The sequence below is a fragment of the Panicum hallii genome, chromosome 5 (assembly GCF_002211085.1).
Source record: "Panicum hallii strain FIL2 chromosome 5, PHallii_v3.1, whole genome shotgun sequence".
NCBI lineage: Eukaryota > Viridiplantae > Streptophyta > Magnoliopsida > Poales > Poaceae > Panicum > Panicum hallii.
In genome coordinates, this window is record NC_038046.1 from 13,783,384 (window position 1) to 13,801,960 (window position 18,577).

At 44.9% G+C, this 18,577-nt stretch overlaps 2 protein-coding genes across 3 annotated transcripts; one reads left to right on the top strand and one right to left on the bottom strand.

Moving 5' to 3' along the window:
• The first annotated feature begins 327 nt into the window (after positions 1-327).
• LOC112892034 lies at positions 328-12,775 on the top strand. Of its 2 annotated transcripts, XM_025959084.1 has the most exons (21): positions 328-634; positions 748-829; positions 1,466-1,505; positions 1,599-1,847; positions 2,833-2,932; positions 3,007-3,081; positions 3,289-3,387; positions 3,504-3,620; positions 3,704-3,819; positions 3,920-4,019; positions 4,834-5,192; positions 6,117-6,447; positions 7,108-7,304; positions 7,490-7,708; positions 8,057-8,243; positions 9,703-9,950; positions 10,120-10,212; positions 10,287-10,388; positions 10,552-10,930; positions 11,362-11,499; positions 11,707-12,775. In XM_025959084.1, exons 1-21 carry the CDS (start codon positions 503-505, stop codon positions 12,487-12,489), a joined length of 4,146 nt encoding a protein of 1,381 aa, XP_025814869.1. In that variant the 5' UTR covers positions 328-502; the 3' UTR covers positions 12,490-12,775. The 2 variants fall into 2 exon arrangements, with proteins under 2 accessions (XP_025814869.1, XP_025814870.1); XM_025959085.1 differs by lacking the exon at positions 328-634 and having other exon boundaries at positions 1,609-1,847.
• Positions 12,776-14,745: 1,970 nt separating this feature from the next.
• LOC112894923 (D-inositol 3-phosphate glycosyltransferase) lies at positions 14,746-16,835 on the bottom strand. The gene has a single exon (XM_025962768.1). The coding sequence runs from the start codon at positions 16,387-16,389 to the stop codon at positions 14,899-14,901; it is 1,491 nt and encodes a 496-aa protein (XP_025818553.1). The 5' UTR covers positions 16,390-16,835; the 3' UTR covers positions 14,746-14,898.
• Positions 16,836-18,577: the final 1,742 nt, after the last annotated feature.

Sequence of the window (18,577 nt, forward strand, 5' to 3'; positions counted from 1 at the left end):
CACTATGTGAGCCATTTATTTTCGTGATGTAAATACGTGGTCTGCAAGATTGCAGCATTCGAAATGATCCGATTTTCACTGAAAATGAACTAAATCCCCGTTTTCATCTGCAAGAGCCATCTTTTGGGCCTAAAACCGAAGGCGACACGCACACATTTCATTCGGCGGCGCAGGCAGGCTTTGCTAAGCCTGCACCAGGAAGAGGCCTATTAACATTCCGGCCCCATCTATTTCAACTTGGAATTCGTCATGGCCGTAACTAAAAGGCCCACTACCAGCCCACCCGTCCAGCTCATCTCGCTCTTTCTTCCTCTCTTCCTTTCTCCCCTCCCACCGTTGCAGGTCTCAGATCTCCTCGACCTGCCACCACCCGCGAGCTCCCCACACATCACTGCCTCCCCTTGCTTCCTCCCCAGATCTCCACACTCCAGATCTCTGCTCCCGCCTCCGCCCGCCTCTCGCCCGCGACGACCCCGCTGCGTCACGAGGCGGCCGCGGCGAGATGCTCCGCCTCCGGGCGTTCCGGCCGACGAGCGACAAGGTCGTGAAGATCCAGCTCCACCCCACCCACCCCTGGCTCGTCACCGCCGACGCCAACGACCGCGTCTCCGTCTGGGACTGGGAGCACCGCCAGGTACAGCTCTCTTCTAGCGCTCGGCCAATTTGATCTCGCAGTGCAGAGCCGGCTTGGAAGCTCTGTTTGTGCTCTGGCTCATTTGATCTCACGGTGCTTTGGAAATTCGTTAGGTGATCTATGAACTGAAGGCGGGTGGTGTCGACGAGCGGCGCTTGGTTGGGGCGAAACTTGAGAAGCTCGCCGAGGGAGATGGTACGTGGCGCAGTAGTTCTCGTTTCGTTTGTTATTGGTGGTTTGGGCACGCCATGTGGTTTCTATGCTTAGTGGTAATGCTATTCACGCTGTTGAATTGTGGCGGATGGGCGCTTAATTTGTTGAAAAATGGGCGTTTACTACTACTAGTTGCTGCGAGTTTGATTCGTCCATATGTCATTTCTCTATCCTTGTAGAGGTAGGGCACTTTTATTAATTTCCTGTAGTAATCTGATCCCAAGTGATGGGCATCCTGTAAATTAGGTGAATAAACCTTCAACTCGTACTTGAGCATGCACTTATGTTCAAATGCAACAAGACTTTGTACGTACTAAGTATTGTTTTGATATCACAGCAGGCTCTATGTTTTCAAATGTCATTTGCAAAACTTGCGTATCTGCAACATGCCATCACCCCTCATCCTGAATGCAGCCTAACTCTTGATCCTTGTTGAATCTAGTTGTACTGTTGTTTTTGTTGTTTCTGCCTTAACATGTTTGCCCTCCCCTCCACTTATACATGGTATTAGTTGTTATCTTCATTTTGTTTCATTACCCTTTATCAAGCTGGACCAGTGGAAGTAAAATGAAACATGTTCCTTTTTGGTTAATGTACCCATTGCAACATTTTGTGCAGATTCAAAAGGGAAGCCCACTGAGGCCATTCGAGGGGGAAGGTATCGATTTGAGTTTTCTGTCCCTCAATTCTGATGATCATGCGCGTAGTACTTTTTACCTGACTCCCGATGGGCCTATTGTTCTTCCCCAAGTGTAAAGCAGGTTTCCTTTTATGATGACGATGTTCGCTTTTGGCAACATTGGCGCAATTGCTCTGCTGCTGCTGAGGCCCCAACTGCAGTCAATCAACAATCTTCCACATTCAGTGCACCTGCCCCGTCAACACGAGGAAGGCACTTTGTTGTCATTTGCTGTGAGAACAAAGTCATATTTTTAGATTTGGTGACTATGCGGGGCCGTGATGTTCCTAAACAGGAGCTTGATAACAGATCACTTCTATGGTATGGTTATTTTTCTCTATTAACTTATGTTTATGGCTGTGTATCTTTGTTCATTTGTTCAAGGCATTTAGGCGAGCCTAGTTGGATTATGCATATCAGGTTGTGTTCCCTACCAATATTAATTCTGGGTAGTGGATTCAAGGAGAAAAAAAAGCAAATCAATGATGTTGACGGTTCGACCTACATCGCACATCGATTAAGGCCTATAGGCTACTTCCACCTATTTTGCTACTTCACACCATTTACGTATTGTAAAGTCACCTAAAGAAGGGCAGACCTGGCACACTGGTAGAGACTCTCCACTTGTGGCCTGGCCCTGGAGGTCCTGGGTTTGAACCAGCCTCTTTGCAGAATTTTAAAATAATTTTGCAAGGGTAAGGTTGTCTAGGAATTCCCTTCCCCGGACCCCACCTTTGTGTGGGAGTTTTCAGCTCTGGGTACACCCTTTATTGTAAAGTCACCTAAGTAGATTGATTTTGAGTGATCATCGCCAGCGTACTTCTTTTGATATCCTGGATCATTAGCATATTCATCAACTGATTTCACTGGGTATTTTGGTGACATTAACAAACATCTGCATGACTTCATTTTGTACTTTCGAAACAAAAGCAATACTTTATCGACTGCAACCAGGACCTGAACTGGCTGATTGTAACATTAATGAATGAATGGCTCAGTTGCTCCTCATGACCTTTCATGGCACTTTTAGCTGTTCTATAGTATAGATTACTTCAACCTTAACCTTGTTTATGAACCTTACCGTCCTGCAATTTATGGTGCTGCTGTTGCATTTTCTGCTAAAGTTTGACCCATCCAGCGACCTGTGAGGAAAATAAATCAATTACCACCAATACTAGATCATAACTACGGAGCTGCTTCTGTTTGCTCCTTATTCTGTATGATGCAAATGGCTTATGTTGTATTTATTCAAGATTCACCTGTTGTTCAGCACGTAATTTGAAACCTTTTGCTTTCATTTTTGCAGTATGGAGTTCCTCTCTAGGTCAACTTCTAGTGATGCCCCTCTCGTTGCCTTTGGGTCATCTGATGGTGTAATCAGAGTTCTTTCAATGTTGACATGGAAGGTTAAACATACTCTACCCTACCTCCTTTTCTTCATTATGGCTGCAGTTTGAACTGAGCAATTTGATCCCTGCAGCTTGTGCGAAGGTATACAGGTGGACACAAAGGAGCAATAGCTTGCTTAATGACATACATGTCTGCAGGTGGTGAGGTAAATTTTCACATGACTATGTCTTGTCTTTGACTCTGGTTGCTTTATTTGGTGGTTACAAGTATGCTGTTTCTGTTCTTTGCATGAACGACGAGTTTCTATTTGAATGTTTTGCTATTTACATTTCATTGTTGTTAATTCTTTGGTTTCATTTCTCCGGATACTACTATCGTATCTTTCCGATAACAATAATTATACTCTGTACAGGTACATTTAGTTTCTGGTGGCAGTGATGGCCTGTTGATATTATGGAGTGCTGATCATATACATGACTCGCGTGAGCTTGTACCCAAGATTAGTATGAAGGTACCAACTTTGGTACACTGAGTTTTTGATGATGCAGAACATTTGTAAATAACATGCAAAAAAAATCACTTAGTATGTGGGTTGGTTATTATTATTATTTTTTTGTATTTGTCAAGGCCCATGATGGAGGTGTAGTTGCAGTTGAACTTTCAAGGGTGATGGGCAGTGCTCCACAGCTCATTACAATAGGAGCTGATAAAACTTTGGCCATATGGGATACTGTAACTTTCAAGGTACTTATATTAGATATTTGCATGAAGTTGTATTATTATTTTTTATTTCATGTAAAACTTACAGTATCACATTTGCTGTGCAGGAAATAAGGCGTATTAAACCAGTACCTAAACTTGCTTGTCATAGTGTTGCATCATGGTGTCATCCCCGTGCACCAAACCTTGATATTCTAACTTGTGTCAAGGACTCTCATATTTGGTATGCATTTCCATGTCTCCAAAGAATATTAGTTGCAGATTTTCTGTAATGATGCTAATTGTGGTTTATCTGCACTGTTCTGCACTCTGTATTGGCACAGGGCCATAGAACACCCAACTTATTCTGCTTTAACAAGACCACTCTGCGAATTGTCATCACTAGTTCCTCCCCAGGTCCTTGCACAGCATAAGAAACTGAGGGTATTCTTCTGTTCTTATTCCTCTAACAGAGCGTAGTAATTTGTCATCTCAGCAATGATATTTTATTATGCGGTACTTCTGTATCTGAACATACATTTAACCCACTTTGAAAATATGAAATATTTCTACCCACGTATCTCTGCTCTATTAACTTCAAAGGGTTAGGCCATGCATAGTATGATGAATTGATTATTCTTTTTTTTTGTTGTTTGCTATACTTGAACGTCTTGAAGAGATTGAGTGCAGTTGCCCTTCAAAGGAAAATCTCACCATTGATATACTAGTGCCTATGGGACTCGCACACATCGCAAATATCATTACCTAAGAAAAAAAGAAAATGGAACTGGCATGTACTGTTCCAAAGGCTTCCTTATTCCAATACACTACACTTACAGTTTCATAGAGTTAATTTGTTCTTAAGGATGGTTAGCCAAAATTCAAGCTGATAATGATGGTTTAATCTCACATTGCCTGATTAATTGCGGATAAACCTCCAAAATCATGCATACCAGCACGGTAACCTTTTAGCACAAAGTGAGGAGCAACCTATACTTGCATTTATTTAGGCCAGCCCTCTTCTTCAAGAGGATGTGTGGTATAATATTGAAGTATCATTATCAGCAGGATATACCCAAGGACTAGAGTGGTATGGCACAATTTAGTACATGAAAGAGAGTGGTGTCTCTCTTTTTTGCTCAAATTGTCTGTACTCTAGTTTTTGGAAATGCTGGTTCCCATGTATGTTCAAAACCATTTTGATGCATTTCCCTCAAGTGTGTTGCTAACTATAAATTGAATTTTGTGATTATTCTAGGTTTATTGCATGGTGGCCCACCCCTTACAGCCACATCTTGTTGCTACTGGAACTAATATTGGTATCATATTAAGCGAGTTTGATCCAAGAGCACTTCCAGCTATTGCTCCTTTACCGACACCTACAGGAAACAAGGAGCATTCTGCTGTTTACATAGTTGAAAGAGAACTTAAGTTACTGAATTTCCAATTGTCAAACACAGCAAATCCATCCCTTGGGAATGCTGGTGTTGCATCTGATACAGGAAGATCAAGGAATGAGTCGATAGAACAGTTGGTTGTAAAGCAGACCAAGAAGCATATCAGCACTCCTGCTCCACACGATTCTTATTCGGTCCTTTCAGTTAGCAGTTCTGGAAAGTAAGTGATATACATACCATATTGTCGTCTACTTCCTCCAATCACAGTTACAAGTTCATTAGGACATTGTCACGATCTCCACTATGACACATCAACTAGTAATATCAATAAAATAAATATATTATCTTAAATGGAAAGTTATTTATTATGTAAGTATTTTTCATAATGAATCTAGTAATCCAATCTTATGTTGTCTTGTCAATCTGTATAATGTTTAGAAGTAGTCAAAGGTAGAAAAGTTTGACTTTAGACAAACCTAGATGGACTTATATTTCTGATTATAGGAAGTAGAATCAACTATGATAAAGTAGATGTAAGCATTTTTCTACTTGGTTTACCTATTTCAACTAGCTTCTGGTGGCTACGCTACACATAGACCCTAGGCCCTAGCTGAATTTGAACTAGTCTTTATCTGGTTATTGCATTATTCATCTACTGCACTATTTTCCAGTAGTAAAAAGGTAGACATTGGCTGTTATGAGTTGTTTTATTTTGGTGCAATCTTTCAGCTTACAAGCCAATGCTGCTTATGTTTAATCTGCTTTGCATTTACCATTAGTGCTGTTGGAAAATTGTTGAGTTGTCTGGTTTCTACTTGTTTCATCCTAAACTGTTTTGGAATCAGTTTCCTGAAAAAAATGGTTTAGGCCCCAAAACACACCTGTGTAAATATTTTTATTTGTTTTGTTACTACTTGTTATGGTTTGCTGACCAAATCTCAAAAAAAAAAAAATCTAATACCTTGACAAATGAAGCCTGCCTTTTTGTTATCAAACTGGCTGGAAACTGGAAAACCCCATTATTCTGGTTTGTGGTCTGGTTCAGTTCTTCAATATCCTGTTGCTTCCATACCCTGTAGGCATTAATAGTTACTCCCCAGATTAAATGAATTTTCTAATGGCAAATGCTATACTTTCCTTGCAGGTATGTTGCAATTGTATGGCCAGATATTCCTTCTTTTGCTGTATACAAAGCAAGTGATTGGTCAGTTGTTGATTCAGGCACAGGGAAGCTTTTTGCCTGGGATACCTGTCGAGACAGATATGCTTTAGTGGAGAGTGCATTGGCTCCAAGAATGCCACTAGTTGTGAAAGGCGGTTCTTCTAAAAAGGCAAAAGAAGCAGCTGCTGCTGCAGCTCAAGCAGCAGCTGCAGCAGCTAGTGCAGCTTCTGCTGCAACAGTACAAGTTCGCATCTTATTAGATGATGGAACAGCACATGTTTTGCAGAGATCGATTGATGGTCGTAGTGAGCCGGTCAGTAATTAGCACCAAGTTTATCTTCAATCCTGATTTTTTTTCTTTATATATAGCCTGATGGAAGTCTGAACTTGCGGAGCACCATCATTCGTACATACCCTCATATTATGTCCAAAACATGCTCCTGTGGCAGCCTTTGATGGACAATTTCCAGCTTAAAGAAGTTAAATTACATTTCATGCATTGCTCTAGTTTCTAACAAACTTAGCTTGCATTTTTTTGGAATAGTGACACAATGCTTTTGTTTCTTGGGCACAACTGAGCTATTCTTACGTAGTTATATAACATACTAAGCTATAAGATGTTTAACTGTTTTCTATGATTGGTTCATTTTTTTTCCTTATGCAGTTGCAGAAACCTTCCAATTGGTGGGTAGTGAAATAACACACTTCACAATTCTTTATATCGAATCTTATTTTATCTTTACACTTGCCATGTTCTGTTGTGTTGGCGTCATTTGGAAACCTGCTGTGCTTTCATATGATCTGTAGTTACATTACGTATCAGTGACACTGATAGAAACATAGGTGTTTGCTAGGTTAAATTTCTTGATTTCGCTTCTGAGTATGTCTTTGATTGACATGTGAAATAGAAACCATTGCCAGAAATTCAACAGCAGGAACCTTTCAGTCTAGTTTAATGGTTGTGATCTTTCAGGTTATTGGATTGCATGGTGGTGCTTTGCTTGGTGTCACATACCGTACATCTCGTAGAATCAGTCCTTTGACGGCAACAGCTATATCAACTGTTCAATCGATGCCCCTATCAGGGTTTGGTGGAAGTGGATCATCTTTTGCTTCTGATGATCCATTTTCCTCTAAAGAAGGGCCTCCACAAAATTTCCAGCTATACAGGTACAGATTTCAATGATGTTCTTTGACATTTTATGCTAGAGCTTGCAGCTTCCTTATTCTCTCGTTTTGGCTGATGCACTGATGTACCTGTACAATTGGTGTATTTTTAGCACTTTGCTTCCTAATACGATGATTTTTTGCAGCTAACATCTTTGCTAGACTAAAATTGCATTTGATTGTTGCAGCTGGGAGACCTATCAGCCTGTAAGCGGCTTACTTGCACAACCTGAGTGGACCGTGTGGGACCAAACTGTCGAGTATTGTGCATTCGCTTATCAGCAGTACATTGTAATTTCTTCCTTGCGACCTCAATTTAGGTACCTTGGAGATGTTTCAATTCCCTTTGCAACTGGTGCCGTTTGGCATCGAAGACAGTTATTTGTGGCTACACCAACAACAATCGAGTAAGATATTAATCGTGTGCATATAATTACTTCAGTTCTAATGTTCTTATTTTGTCCTTGGATGGCATCTAATGCTCCTTTGGATTACATGTGTCAATAATTCTATGGCTATGTGATGCAAGCTTGTAAATAAAAATGGATGGTACCATACGAGGGTTATGGAAGATTCCTTCTATGATTAGAGTCACAGTAGCCAATAGGCAGTTTATAACAAAGAATTTCACTTTTCAGAGGCATTTTAAAATTTAAAAGGCATTCAATGGTACTGTTAAGCAATCAGTCTTTTCAAGTTTCGATGGCTCATGCAACCCACCTTCTGTCCCTTAATCTTCTAAACAATATTTCCAGGTGTGTCTTTGTCGATGCTGGAGTGGCAGCTATTGACATTGAAACAAAAAAGAGAAAAGAAGAAATGAAAGCAAGAGAAGCTCAGAGTCAGGCGGTTGCAGAGCATGGAGATTTGGCTCTTATCACAGTTGAAGCTCCCCAGGTTACTGCTAGTGAAAAAATATCATTAAGACCACCAATGTTGCAGGTACCACATTCAATATGCTGTGCTTTTATTACTCATTTTCGTCTTTATTGACATACTGTGTTCTGTTTTCTTATGTGTTACCTGAAGTTAGTGTAAGAGATTTTTGCCTGTAGGACCCTAAATTTTTATGATTCTGTCCGTGGATTAGGACACTTGTTTGTTTGTCCACAGGACACTTAGTAGCGTACTACAAACCAAGTTTTTCTAACAGTGTCCCGCAGACCAAGACACATATAAATGCCTGTAGATCGATTCCCCTTAAGCCCTGTTTGGATCCCTTCATTTTGAGGAATTGGAATCTACTTAATAGAGTAGGCTATTTGTCTTGGAATATGGCATTCCACAACTTTCCAAAGTATATATATAAGCTTATCTTAAATTCATGGGGGTGGGGGATGGAAATTGATTCTATAGATCCTCATGTTGTGTTTCTAATGTACAATTTATAGCACACTCTTCGATTCGCTTCCCTATAGCAAAAGTGCAGTGCATAAGTATCTCTCCCATATGGCCAACAATAATATACAAATATATTACACATACAACTATATTAGCTTAATTAATTTATATCTAAATTATGATTATCAGAATGGAATTCAATTCCAAGGATCCAAACGGGGCCTTATTGTAAATAATAAGAAATTCTGAACTGATATGTTTGATGTGTCCTTTCCTGTACTTGCAACTTCTTTATACACAATTCTTTTCTTTTTGGTGTTTTGGACTTGTGACATTTATCTACAAAAAGCAAAAGATGTCCCACATCATTAACTTTGTTTCTAAAAAGCACCGATCCTTCACCCTACTGATCAACTAACAAAGACATTGAGCCTTGTAAAATGTAGCGCACACTAGGAGTTGGGGGCAGCACTTCAGATAGATGTAGCTGGCTGTACTTCTTTTTGAAGTCCTATGTTAAATAAAAATATAGTTTCACGCTGCTATATTTTGTTTTGAAAAGATTTCACGCTGCTATATTATTAGATAAAAATGTATAAAGAGATGACTTATTAGTAAATATTTTTGAGGCTGTCTATTTGAGTTGGTTTGAGAAACAGAATTATTGTATATTGAGGTGTCTATATTCACATAATGCTGAGAATGCCAGTTGAAAAAAATAATATTATGAATTTATGTCGTTGCAAGTATTCTACCCCTTGCGAATGAACAGGATCAAAGTTCTCCATGGCCACAATTTATTGCCAAATCTTCTGTGAACCAAAGCCATTTTGAAAAATCAGGACCAGGTATAACCTGGCATTTTTAATTTGAGTAGTAATATATCTCTTCAGAATAAATTTAGCTAATGCAGTAATGCATTCTTCATTTATGAGGCACAGTATCAACCAGCTTGGTATCTTTTCAATGTTTTGTTATTTCTTCATGAAAATTGCCAAGCCGTTAGTATATTGAATATGTGCATAATGTATTGTTCTTACATCCTTCAATTTTATTCCAGGTTGTTCGTTTAGCCTCCTTTCAGCATGCTCCATCAATACCACCGTTTATTGTGCCAAAGCAATCCAAATTGGATGGAGATGATTCAGTTTTCCAGAAAGAACTGGATGACAGAAGATATGCTGAAGTTGCTGTTGCTGGAGGAGGGGTGTCTGTTGCAGTAACTCGCTTCCCTCCTGAGCAGAAGAGACCTATTGGACCTCTTGTTGTGGTTGGTGTAAGAGATGGAGTTCTCTGGCTTGTTGACAGGTAATATATTTCCTCCCAAGTATCTCATTTCATATTAAAAGAACAAGAGCAGTTCCTTGAACAATGAAATACATTGGAATTAAATTTTCTTCAAGTAGGTTACATTTTTGTTAGTCTTTTTGACATGCTTGCCTGGATTTAACTCAGAAATATTCCATCTTCGTTGCAGGTATATGTGTGCACATGCCTTGTCACTCAGCCATCCTGGTATAAGATGCCGTTGCCTTGCAGCATATGGGGATCCTGTTAGTGCTGTGAAATGGTATGTTTGTGGATTGACTCTTGCTGTCTTTAGGGTCTGAGTATAATAATAATTATAACCAAATTATTATGCAGGGCGACTAGACTTGGCCGAGAGCATCACGATGACCTGGCTCAGTTTATGCTGGGTATGGGCTATGCCACTGAAGCTCTTCATTTGCCTGGAATATCTAAGAGGTAAGACCTTTGTTTGAGGCTATTTGAGTTTTTTAGATGACGTTATAACATGCTATGACATGTGTATCGAGTTAACTGTATTCTCAAAGTAAGAATATCAGGTATTATTGATGGACATATCCGATTTTTTCCTTTATTTGAATTTGGTGTTGATACCCCTCAGGTTGGAGTTCGACCTTGCAATGCAGAGCAATGAGCTGAAAAGAGCACTTGCTTGTTTATTGACAATGAGCAACAGCCGAGATGTGGGGCAAGAAACAGCTGCCGCTGATGCCACTGATGTTACACAGATTCTTAATTTGGCGGTAGCTAAGCAAGCTAAGCAAGAAAGTCTTTCAGATGCTGTGCAGGGAATAGTGAAATTTGTCAAGGAATTTTTCGACCTTATTGATGCAGCAGATGCCACTGGGCAAGCTGATATTGCTCGTGAAGTTCTAAAGAGATTAGCAGCTGCAGCTTCTGTAAAAGGAGCTCTGCATGGACAGATGCTGCGAGGCCTGGCGCTCCGTCTTGCAAACCATGGAGAGCTTACTAGATTGTCGGTATGTTACTTCGACCACCTTTATGGCTAATAATTTGCATTAGAAACTTGGTTTCTTATCCATAATGATTATTGGTGATTAAGAATTCTAATCACCATCCACGATAGTGACAAGGTTTGGCAGAAAAAAATGTTATTATACAGTTGCGAAAATTTGTAGTACAGCTCTATGGGATATAACCTGACACAGTTCATGCACAAGTGCGGACTGAGGCCTGCTGTTGCCTTTTCTATTGTGGTGTTGCATTGCATCTTTCCTTTCGAGATTACAATGCTGGAAGACTCTTCCGTACACGTACTCCATTTATGTGTGAACATGACCCCAAGGACATCCTTAGAATCATTGGGGGAATTCAATGCATTATTATCTGTGAAAGTGTGGATTGCTACAAACTCATAGGAATTACCACTAACACCAGTGTGCTTGCCTAGGGTTTGGTAACCAATCTGATCGCAGCCGGCCATGGACGCGAGGCAGCATTTGCTGCTGCAGTTCTGGGAGATAATGCCTTAATGGAGAAAGCATGGCAGGACACAGGAATGTTGGCTGAGGCTGTTTTGCATTCTCAAGTAAGTTCTCTGTTGAATTGAATTCTTTCGTGCATTGCCCAGTTCTAGTTTATGAGATGCGAACCATTAGGGGTTTCGCGAAATAAAGCGATTTTTTGTCCTTCCATTCTGTTCCATTACTGTTACTGTAGTATTCATTTTTTTATTTATTTGGCTGAGATTACCTACAATTAGTATGATTGCTCACTAGCATAATCAACTCTCCAGGCCCATGGTCGTCCATCATTAAGGAACTTGGTTATAGCATGGAACAAGATGCTACAGAAGGAACTGGATCACACACCAACAGTTAAAACTGATGCTGCTGCAGCTTTCTTGGCTTCTCTTGAGGATCCGAAGCTCACCAGCTTGGGAGAAACTGAGAAAAAGCCTCCTATTGAAATACTTCCTCCTGGGATGCCTCCCTTATCGGCACCTCCGATTGTGATTAAAAAGTCTGGCACAAAACCTGGACTACCTAATGCAGCACAGGCCTCAAATGGACCTATAGGTGCTCCGATGGTTCAGGGTGCCACCGCACCTCAAGGCACCCCAATGGTTCAGGGCGGTCCCATGGCTCAAGGTGCTCCTGGGGCGCAAGGAGTTCCCGTGAATCCAAGTGCTGCTGCTCCATCGCAGGGCACTGACGAGGCAAAGCCATCGGAAGCTACAACTGCCGATGCAGCTACCCCAGCTGCAGAAGTTGCAGCAGCTTCCGGCAGTGAGGAAGCTAAAGCAGCACCTGGCAGTGAGGAAGCTACAGCAGCTCCAGGCACCGAGGAAGCCGCAGCAGCTCCAGTTACGGATGCTGCAAGCAACACTGAACCTGCTGCTGCTGCTCCAGCTCCTGCAGCAGACACCAATAGCGTTGGTGCACCTGGTGTTACACCCGTTGAGGCTGCAACCTCTGCCCCCTCAACCGAGACACCTGAGGCAGTGGATAAGCCATCGTCAACAGAGGCATCGCCGCCGCCGCCACCTCCACCTCCACCCTACGAATCTGTTGTATAAAATATTTTGTTGTTGAGTTTTCTAGCAGTGTGCCAATTTTTTGTATGCCGGTGCATTCGTTCCACTGTAAGTTTTTCCCATACTGGTATAGGTATTTGTTGTCCATGGTATTCTGATCTCAGTAGACGTCAGGCAGTATGTGAGTAGCCTTGTACATCTGCTGCCTGCGTCTCACGAGAACTTGCCACCATTTTATTTCACAAAAAAAGAACTTACCACCATCGTGTGAGTATAGCTGATGTTGTTTGTGACCAGCTGACAGGACCACAGATCAAGTTTTGCTTAACGAGTTCATCCTTCCTGCAGGACTGATTCGTGCTGGAACTTCATATTCTTTTGCCGATTTAACGTAAGTGCTGAGGTATGCAGATGTCTTGTTGGGTCATCTAACTTGAGAGTCTGCAGTGCGTACCGAAAGCTCCATGTCGGCCGGTCTGCGAGAGCAAAAAAAAAAAAAGGCTCAAACACCGGCGTTCTGGCCAATCGCTCATTGGTTAGGTATCACTGGTCGTCTGGTCGAGGCATGTCAAAGGCCAAGTAGGCAACATCAAAGTGAGAGCGCTGTTCTGACGGAAGCCCCTCATCGGCCGGGCGGACCGGCATTGCTGACTTTGACACGAGGAATATATGGCCCAGCCGCAGCCGCGGCGCGGTGCAGCTGCTCTGAAGTCTGACCGGCCCTCCTGACTATCCCGGTCAGCTGTCATGTATCTGCCACCGTACGGTCGCCGCCGTCAGGCATCTCCAGTTCACGGAGGGTTCCGTGGCTGCACGTCTCATCTGACTCCCTCGAGTTTTTTAGGTGATGCCGGCCGATCTTTTCCTCGTCTGCGACCGAACTCCTGACCCCGGCTATAAGAGGCAGCAGGTCGACGCTCGGGCTTGCTTGCATTGCATCTTGGATTTGGAGATTGCACGGGCATTGGTTGCCCTCTCCATCAACGTGAAAAGAACTCGTGTTTCCGGCCATGGCGTCGAGAGGGGGCGAGGCGAGGCCGCCAGCGGTGAAGATCATCGAGACGGTCCACGTCGAGGCGGACCGGTCCAGCTTCAAGTCGGTCGTGCAGAGGCTCACCGGGAGGGACGCGGCGGCAGGTGACTGGTCGGTCGGGTCGTCCGAGCGAAGATCAGACGACGCGGCGGCCCAGGGGGCTGGGTGTGTGAGCAGACAAGCCGATCGCCGCTCATGCAAAGAAGAGAGCACTTGATAGGCATCTGTCTAACCCGGCAACCCAATGAGCGATCGCCTCTGTACTTGGTACTTTATCTATGTGTAACAAAAATTTTCTTTACTGCGACTACCAAATTTGTATGTTTACTTCGTTGCAGAAAAGAAAATATAATGTCTACTTAACTTACCTTGCCACATCGATCCAAACATGCAGAATTGTTCTCCTTCCGTTTCTTACATACATGAACCTTAGGACAAGCCAATTAGTTTAAAAATGAACTAGCTAGCTTGTACTAAATTCATATGTTTCATAATTGAAGTAGTGCATTTTGATTTTGACATCGCGATCTTTCTTGTGAGGAAGTCCGGTGCAAAACGTTTTGATTTGGATCAAGTGGGTCGAAGAGACTCCTCGACGCAAAGCTTACACGCAAAGTACACAGCAAGTCAGCGATGGCAATCCGTGCCTGCCGGCAAACCTGCGATTCAGTCAAAGTCGTCCAAATAGTACCAGAAATGTACTTCTGAAATGGATGCCGTGAAGGCGTAAAAGGGAGAACAGATACAGGCACTAGCAGGCTAATCCCGAGACATCCCTGAAAGTCAGCCGTCCTAACATGCGGCAGGTCAATGATGCAGGTGCTTTATTCGCTTGCTTGCCTCATAAGCATTGGTCAACTCGAAAAAGCCCGCTAGTTTCCGTACGCGTACACTTTTTTTAAAAAATATTATAAGTATTAAATAAAATCTAATTATAAAACTAATTGTAGAACTTCTAGACTAATTGGCGAGATGAATCTATGATTAATCCATAATTAACGGATGGTTATTGTAGTATCACTGTTGCGAATTATGGATTAATTAGCCTTATTAAATTTGTCTCGCGAATTAGCACTTATCTATGAAAATATCTTTTTAGACAAATTTAGCCTTTGGAACCAAACGGGATCGTAAACCTACATCCTTGTGTATACACTCCTACTAAGTATAGCACGTCAACATCAAATACTAGTTCGTACCATTGGATTCAGAATGTGTAGCTAGCCATCACCCAAAAAAATGATGTAGACTTGTTCATCTATATATATTCATAATAAATCATCTCCAATCATCTAATATATTGCTGGGAGTTCATTGCAAAAACGAGAGGAGAACACCATTTGAAATAACATTTTTAGGATTATTAGAGAAGTAGAATAATAAAACGCATGCACAGTATGTAACATTTGGGGGGCTAATCAATCGAACTCGGCGGGGTAGGCGCAGAAGGTCTCGTTCTTGACGCAGAGGAAGAGCCTCTCGTACGCGAGCGCCATCTTGGTGGCCGCGAACATGGACCTGGCGTACTCCCGGCACGCGAGCCCCCGCCGCCTGGCGCGGCGCGCGCCCTCCGCCACCACCGCCTCCAGGCTCTCCAGCAGCGACTCCGCGTTGGGCGCGAACATGTGCCCGAACTCGCCGTCCACCAGGATGCTGCCCTTGATGCTCGGGAACCGCGTCGCCACCACCGGCTTCCCGCACTGCATCGCCTCCATCAGCGTCAGGTCCAGCCCCTGCGGCCGCAGCGTCGGGTCCACGAAAACGTCCAGCGCGTTGTAGAACGCCTTCAGCCTCGCCGGCGGCACGGCGCCGAGCACCTTGGCGTTGCGGCCCAGGTCCATGTACCGGTTCTCCCAGGGCCCCTTGCCGGCGATGAGCAGGTACACGTTCGGGTGGCGCAGCACCAGCTTGGAGAAGGCCTCGTACAGCAGCGGGTGGCCCTTGTCCTTCACCAGCCGCCCCGACACGCCGAGCACCAGGTCGGCGCCCCTGGGCACGCCGACCTCCTCCCGGAACGCGCGCCCCAGAGCGGGGTCCGGCTCGAACTGCGCCTCGTCCACGCCGTTGAGGATGACGTGCACGCGCCGGGACGGGATCTGGTACACGTCGCGCAGCATCTCCCCCGTGGAGTCGCTGATGGCCACCTGGTGCGCGTAGCTCCGGAAGAAGCGCACCTCGGAGAGCACGCGGAACACGGACTGGCCCAGGCTCTGGTTCAGCGCCGGCGACATGGACTCGTCCTCTCCGCGGGCGAGGTCCTGGAAGATGCCCGAGTGCAGGGCCTCCAGGGAGATGCCGTGCCAGGAGACCACCAGCTTGTCCACCCCGCGCGCCCACCGGTGGAACACGGCCACGCTCTCCGAGTGGATGACGTCGAATGGGTCGTTCTCGCCCTCGGCCTCGTACAGCTTCCATGCCTCGTCGCAGCGCCACTGCCCCGGCTCGCCGTCCAGGAAGTGGAGCTGGGGCCCATCGGGGGACGCCGACGGCGCCGCCTCGGTGTGCGGCGGCGGGGAGGTGAACACGTGGACGCGGTGGCCCCGCGCCGCGAGCGCCGTGTGCAGCGTGTGCGCGTGCCGCTCCATGCCGCCGGGCGCTGAGGCCACGGGCCACTTCCGGGAGAACACGGCGATCTTGAGCTTGGCGGGCGGCGGCCTGGACGCCGAGAACGGCAGGTGGTTCCACGAGAACTCGATGTCGCGCAGGTCCCCCGAGAAGCCGTCCGCGCTGGCCCGGCGCGAGGCGGCCCCTGCGAGGGCCGGGGAACAGGAGGAGGAGCGGTGGAGGAGGAGGAGGGAGAAGAAGGGCAGGAGCAGGATGAGGGAGAGGAGGGACGGCGAGAGGGAGAGCATCGGGTGGGGCGGGCACCGCTGCTTCCTGGGCCTCGGCGGGGAGGCGAGCAGCGCCATCGACCACGCGGCGAGCGAGCTAGCTCGAGCTAGGCGTGCATGGACGGGGGCGCATGCAGTCTCCGAAATGGCGCCAAGGCGAGACCGGGCGAGGAGGGAAATGGGCAGGATTTTAGGCGCGGTTCAGAATTCAACGCAGCTATTGGAGGAGGAGCAGTGGGGGTGGAGTGATCTGCAGGCATTTGACCTTCACTTGGGAGCTTGCTAGCTGCATCATGCGTGGCTGCTTTCCATGGCTGAAGTTACTTACGGAGGCGGCGATCCATGCGAGGGTTACGATCGATCAGCTGTGAATCTTCCGCAGTCTCGTGCGATGCGTGCGGAGTTCCATGCACTTCGATGGTGCGCAGTGCTAGTCGGCCGGCACGTAAGCTCATCACCGGCATCGCCGTGTCGACCAAACCAGAGTTTCCGTTTCCATTTTTGAGAGGTCAAAACAGGGAGCGCAACTGGGGGGGGGGGGGGGGGCGCGGACCGAGGGAATCGACCAGTGGGCTGTGGCCCAACAAAAAAGTAACATGATGACTGTTTGGTTTATGGGCCAACCAAAACAGAGATCACGAGAGAGGTTCTGTTTCGGGGATAATGGGCCTGCCCAGCTTTAGTTTGGATTGTAAACACATCAACAGACTCACTGTTTGGTTTGCGTCCTTTTTTTTCCTTCAAAATAAGGATGATCGCCTTACAAAGTTCTTTCAAAAAACTAGAGAGCTCAGAAGCTGAGTATATCATATTATCTCTCGAAAAAAAAGATGCATGAGAATCAAACTGACGAAAAGTTTAAAGTTGGAGATTTTCGGAAATACCTGCGCAGTGTGCCCACTATTCAATCTTCGTAGCTGATCTAAAAAAAATAGACCTTAGGTAGCTGAGGATCACATCTCTCCTGAAGAAAGGTACATGCGGTTCAAACTGAGGAAAAATTTAAGGGTTTGATTGGTTGGCTAAAAAAACGTAGGCATATTAAAATGTGGGTATGCCAAAATGTGGGCATCCCAATCGTTTTTATCAAAATGTTGACAATTTTGCAATCAAGATGAATTTTGCATCCACTACTTTGCAATCAAGATGAATTTTTTGTAGGGCAAAACAAAACCAAAGCACGATGCGAATTGGAATGGTGGAGATGTACGCGCAAGGCAAACTGACCGGGGAGACAGCTGCACTATATTAACGTTGCTTCCAGATAACTTCAGAGAGAGAGAGACTTAAACTTCCGAAACCCACATGGGCGAGTGATTACATCGAATCTGGTAAAAAGCTGCGTTTTTGGCATGGTTGGCCGTACGATTTCTTGGTTCTAATGGGAATGCTGCATTGCCGTTCGCCCGTTCTGGATTGAAAAGCCACGCCTCTGACGAAACTCTGAACAAGTAGTGCAGTGATTTTTTTTTCCTTTTTTTGAAGAGAAGCTGGTGCAGTGAATATAGTACGAACCAAAGCAAAACTGCAGCTGGTCAGATTCCTCGAGGGGATAAAACTAGGGTTCCGCGGCGTGTGAGCCTCGATCGACCCATCTCTCCCCGCCGCAAACGCCGCGGGCTCCGTCCCCCGTTGCCAAGTTCAACTCCTCGGTAAGATTAAACAAGAGATCACAACCTTATTGGCCCCAAATCAAACGTTGATCTCCTTGTAATTTTCCCTGCAACGTCCCAAGTGTTTCGTGTGGACTACTGCTAGATCGATTGACGCCGACGATCGACGTGCAGGCAAGGCCCTTTGTAGCTAGGATTTTTGTTCTCTTTCCCGAAAGTTCTGAATTCTGACAGCACGATTATATCTGATCTACTAGTTTCTTTCAAAAAGAAGCTGTATCTGATCTATTGCATGATTCAGAATAGTAGTGAAGTTGCGAGTAACGACATCGTTGAACATTCGTACATAATTCAGAGACGAGGTTAGAATAGGGCCACTGGGACATTAACAGCACTGACACCAAAACGTATTGGTTGCCTTTAGAAAACAAATAGGATTAGGCGATGAGCAGCCGCCTGCTGTAGCCTGTGGTATCGAATACCGAGAGGGGGTTTACTAAAAAGAACAAGTCATGATGTTGAACAGTAGTAGCAAATATACAATTGTTGCCAGGCATGTGACCGATCGATCCGAAGAAAGTTCCCTTTCACCTCCATTTCCAAGCAGGGCAGAATTATGGGTTCTTTGTGACCTCACCTCAGCTCCGATCCGG

Bases quoted from the DNA above. Each gene is read 5' to 3' on its own strand.
- LOC112892034 (XM_025959084.1), top strand. From the start codon at position 503: ATGCTCCGCCTCCGGGCGTTCCGGCCGACGAGCGACAAGGTCGTGAAG. The intron at 1,506-1,598 runs GTATCGATTTGA...TTCTTCCCCAAG, and splicing joins GAGGCCATTCGAGGGGGAAG to TGTAAAGCAGGTTTCCTTTT. The intron at 4,020-4,833 runs GTATTCTTCTGT...TGATTATTCTAG, and splicing joins CACAGCATAAGAAACTGAGG to GTTTATTGCATGGTGGCCCA.
- LOC112894923 (XM_025962768.1), bottom strand. From the start codon at position 16,389: ATGGCGCTGCTCGCCTCCCCGCCGAGGCCCAGGAAGCAGCGGTGCCCG.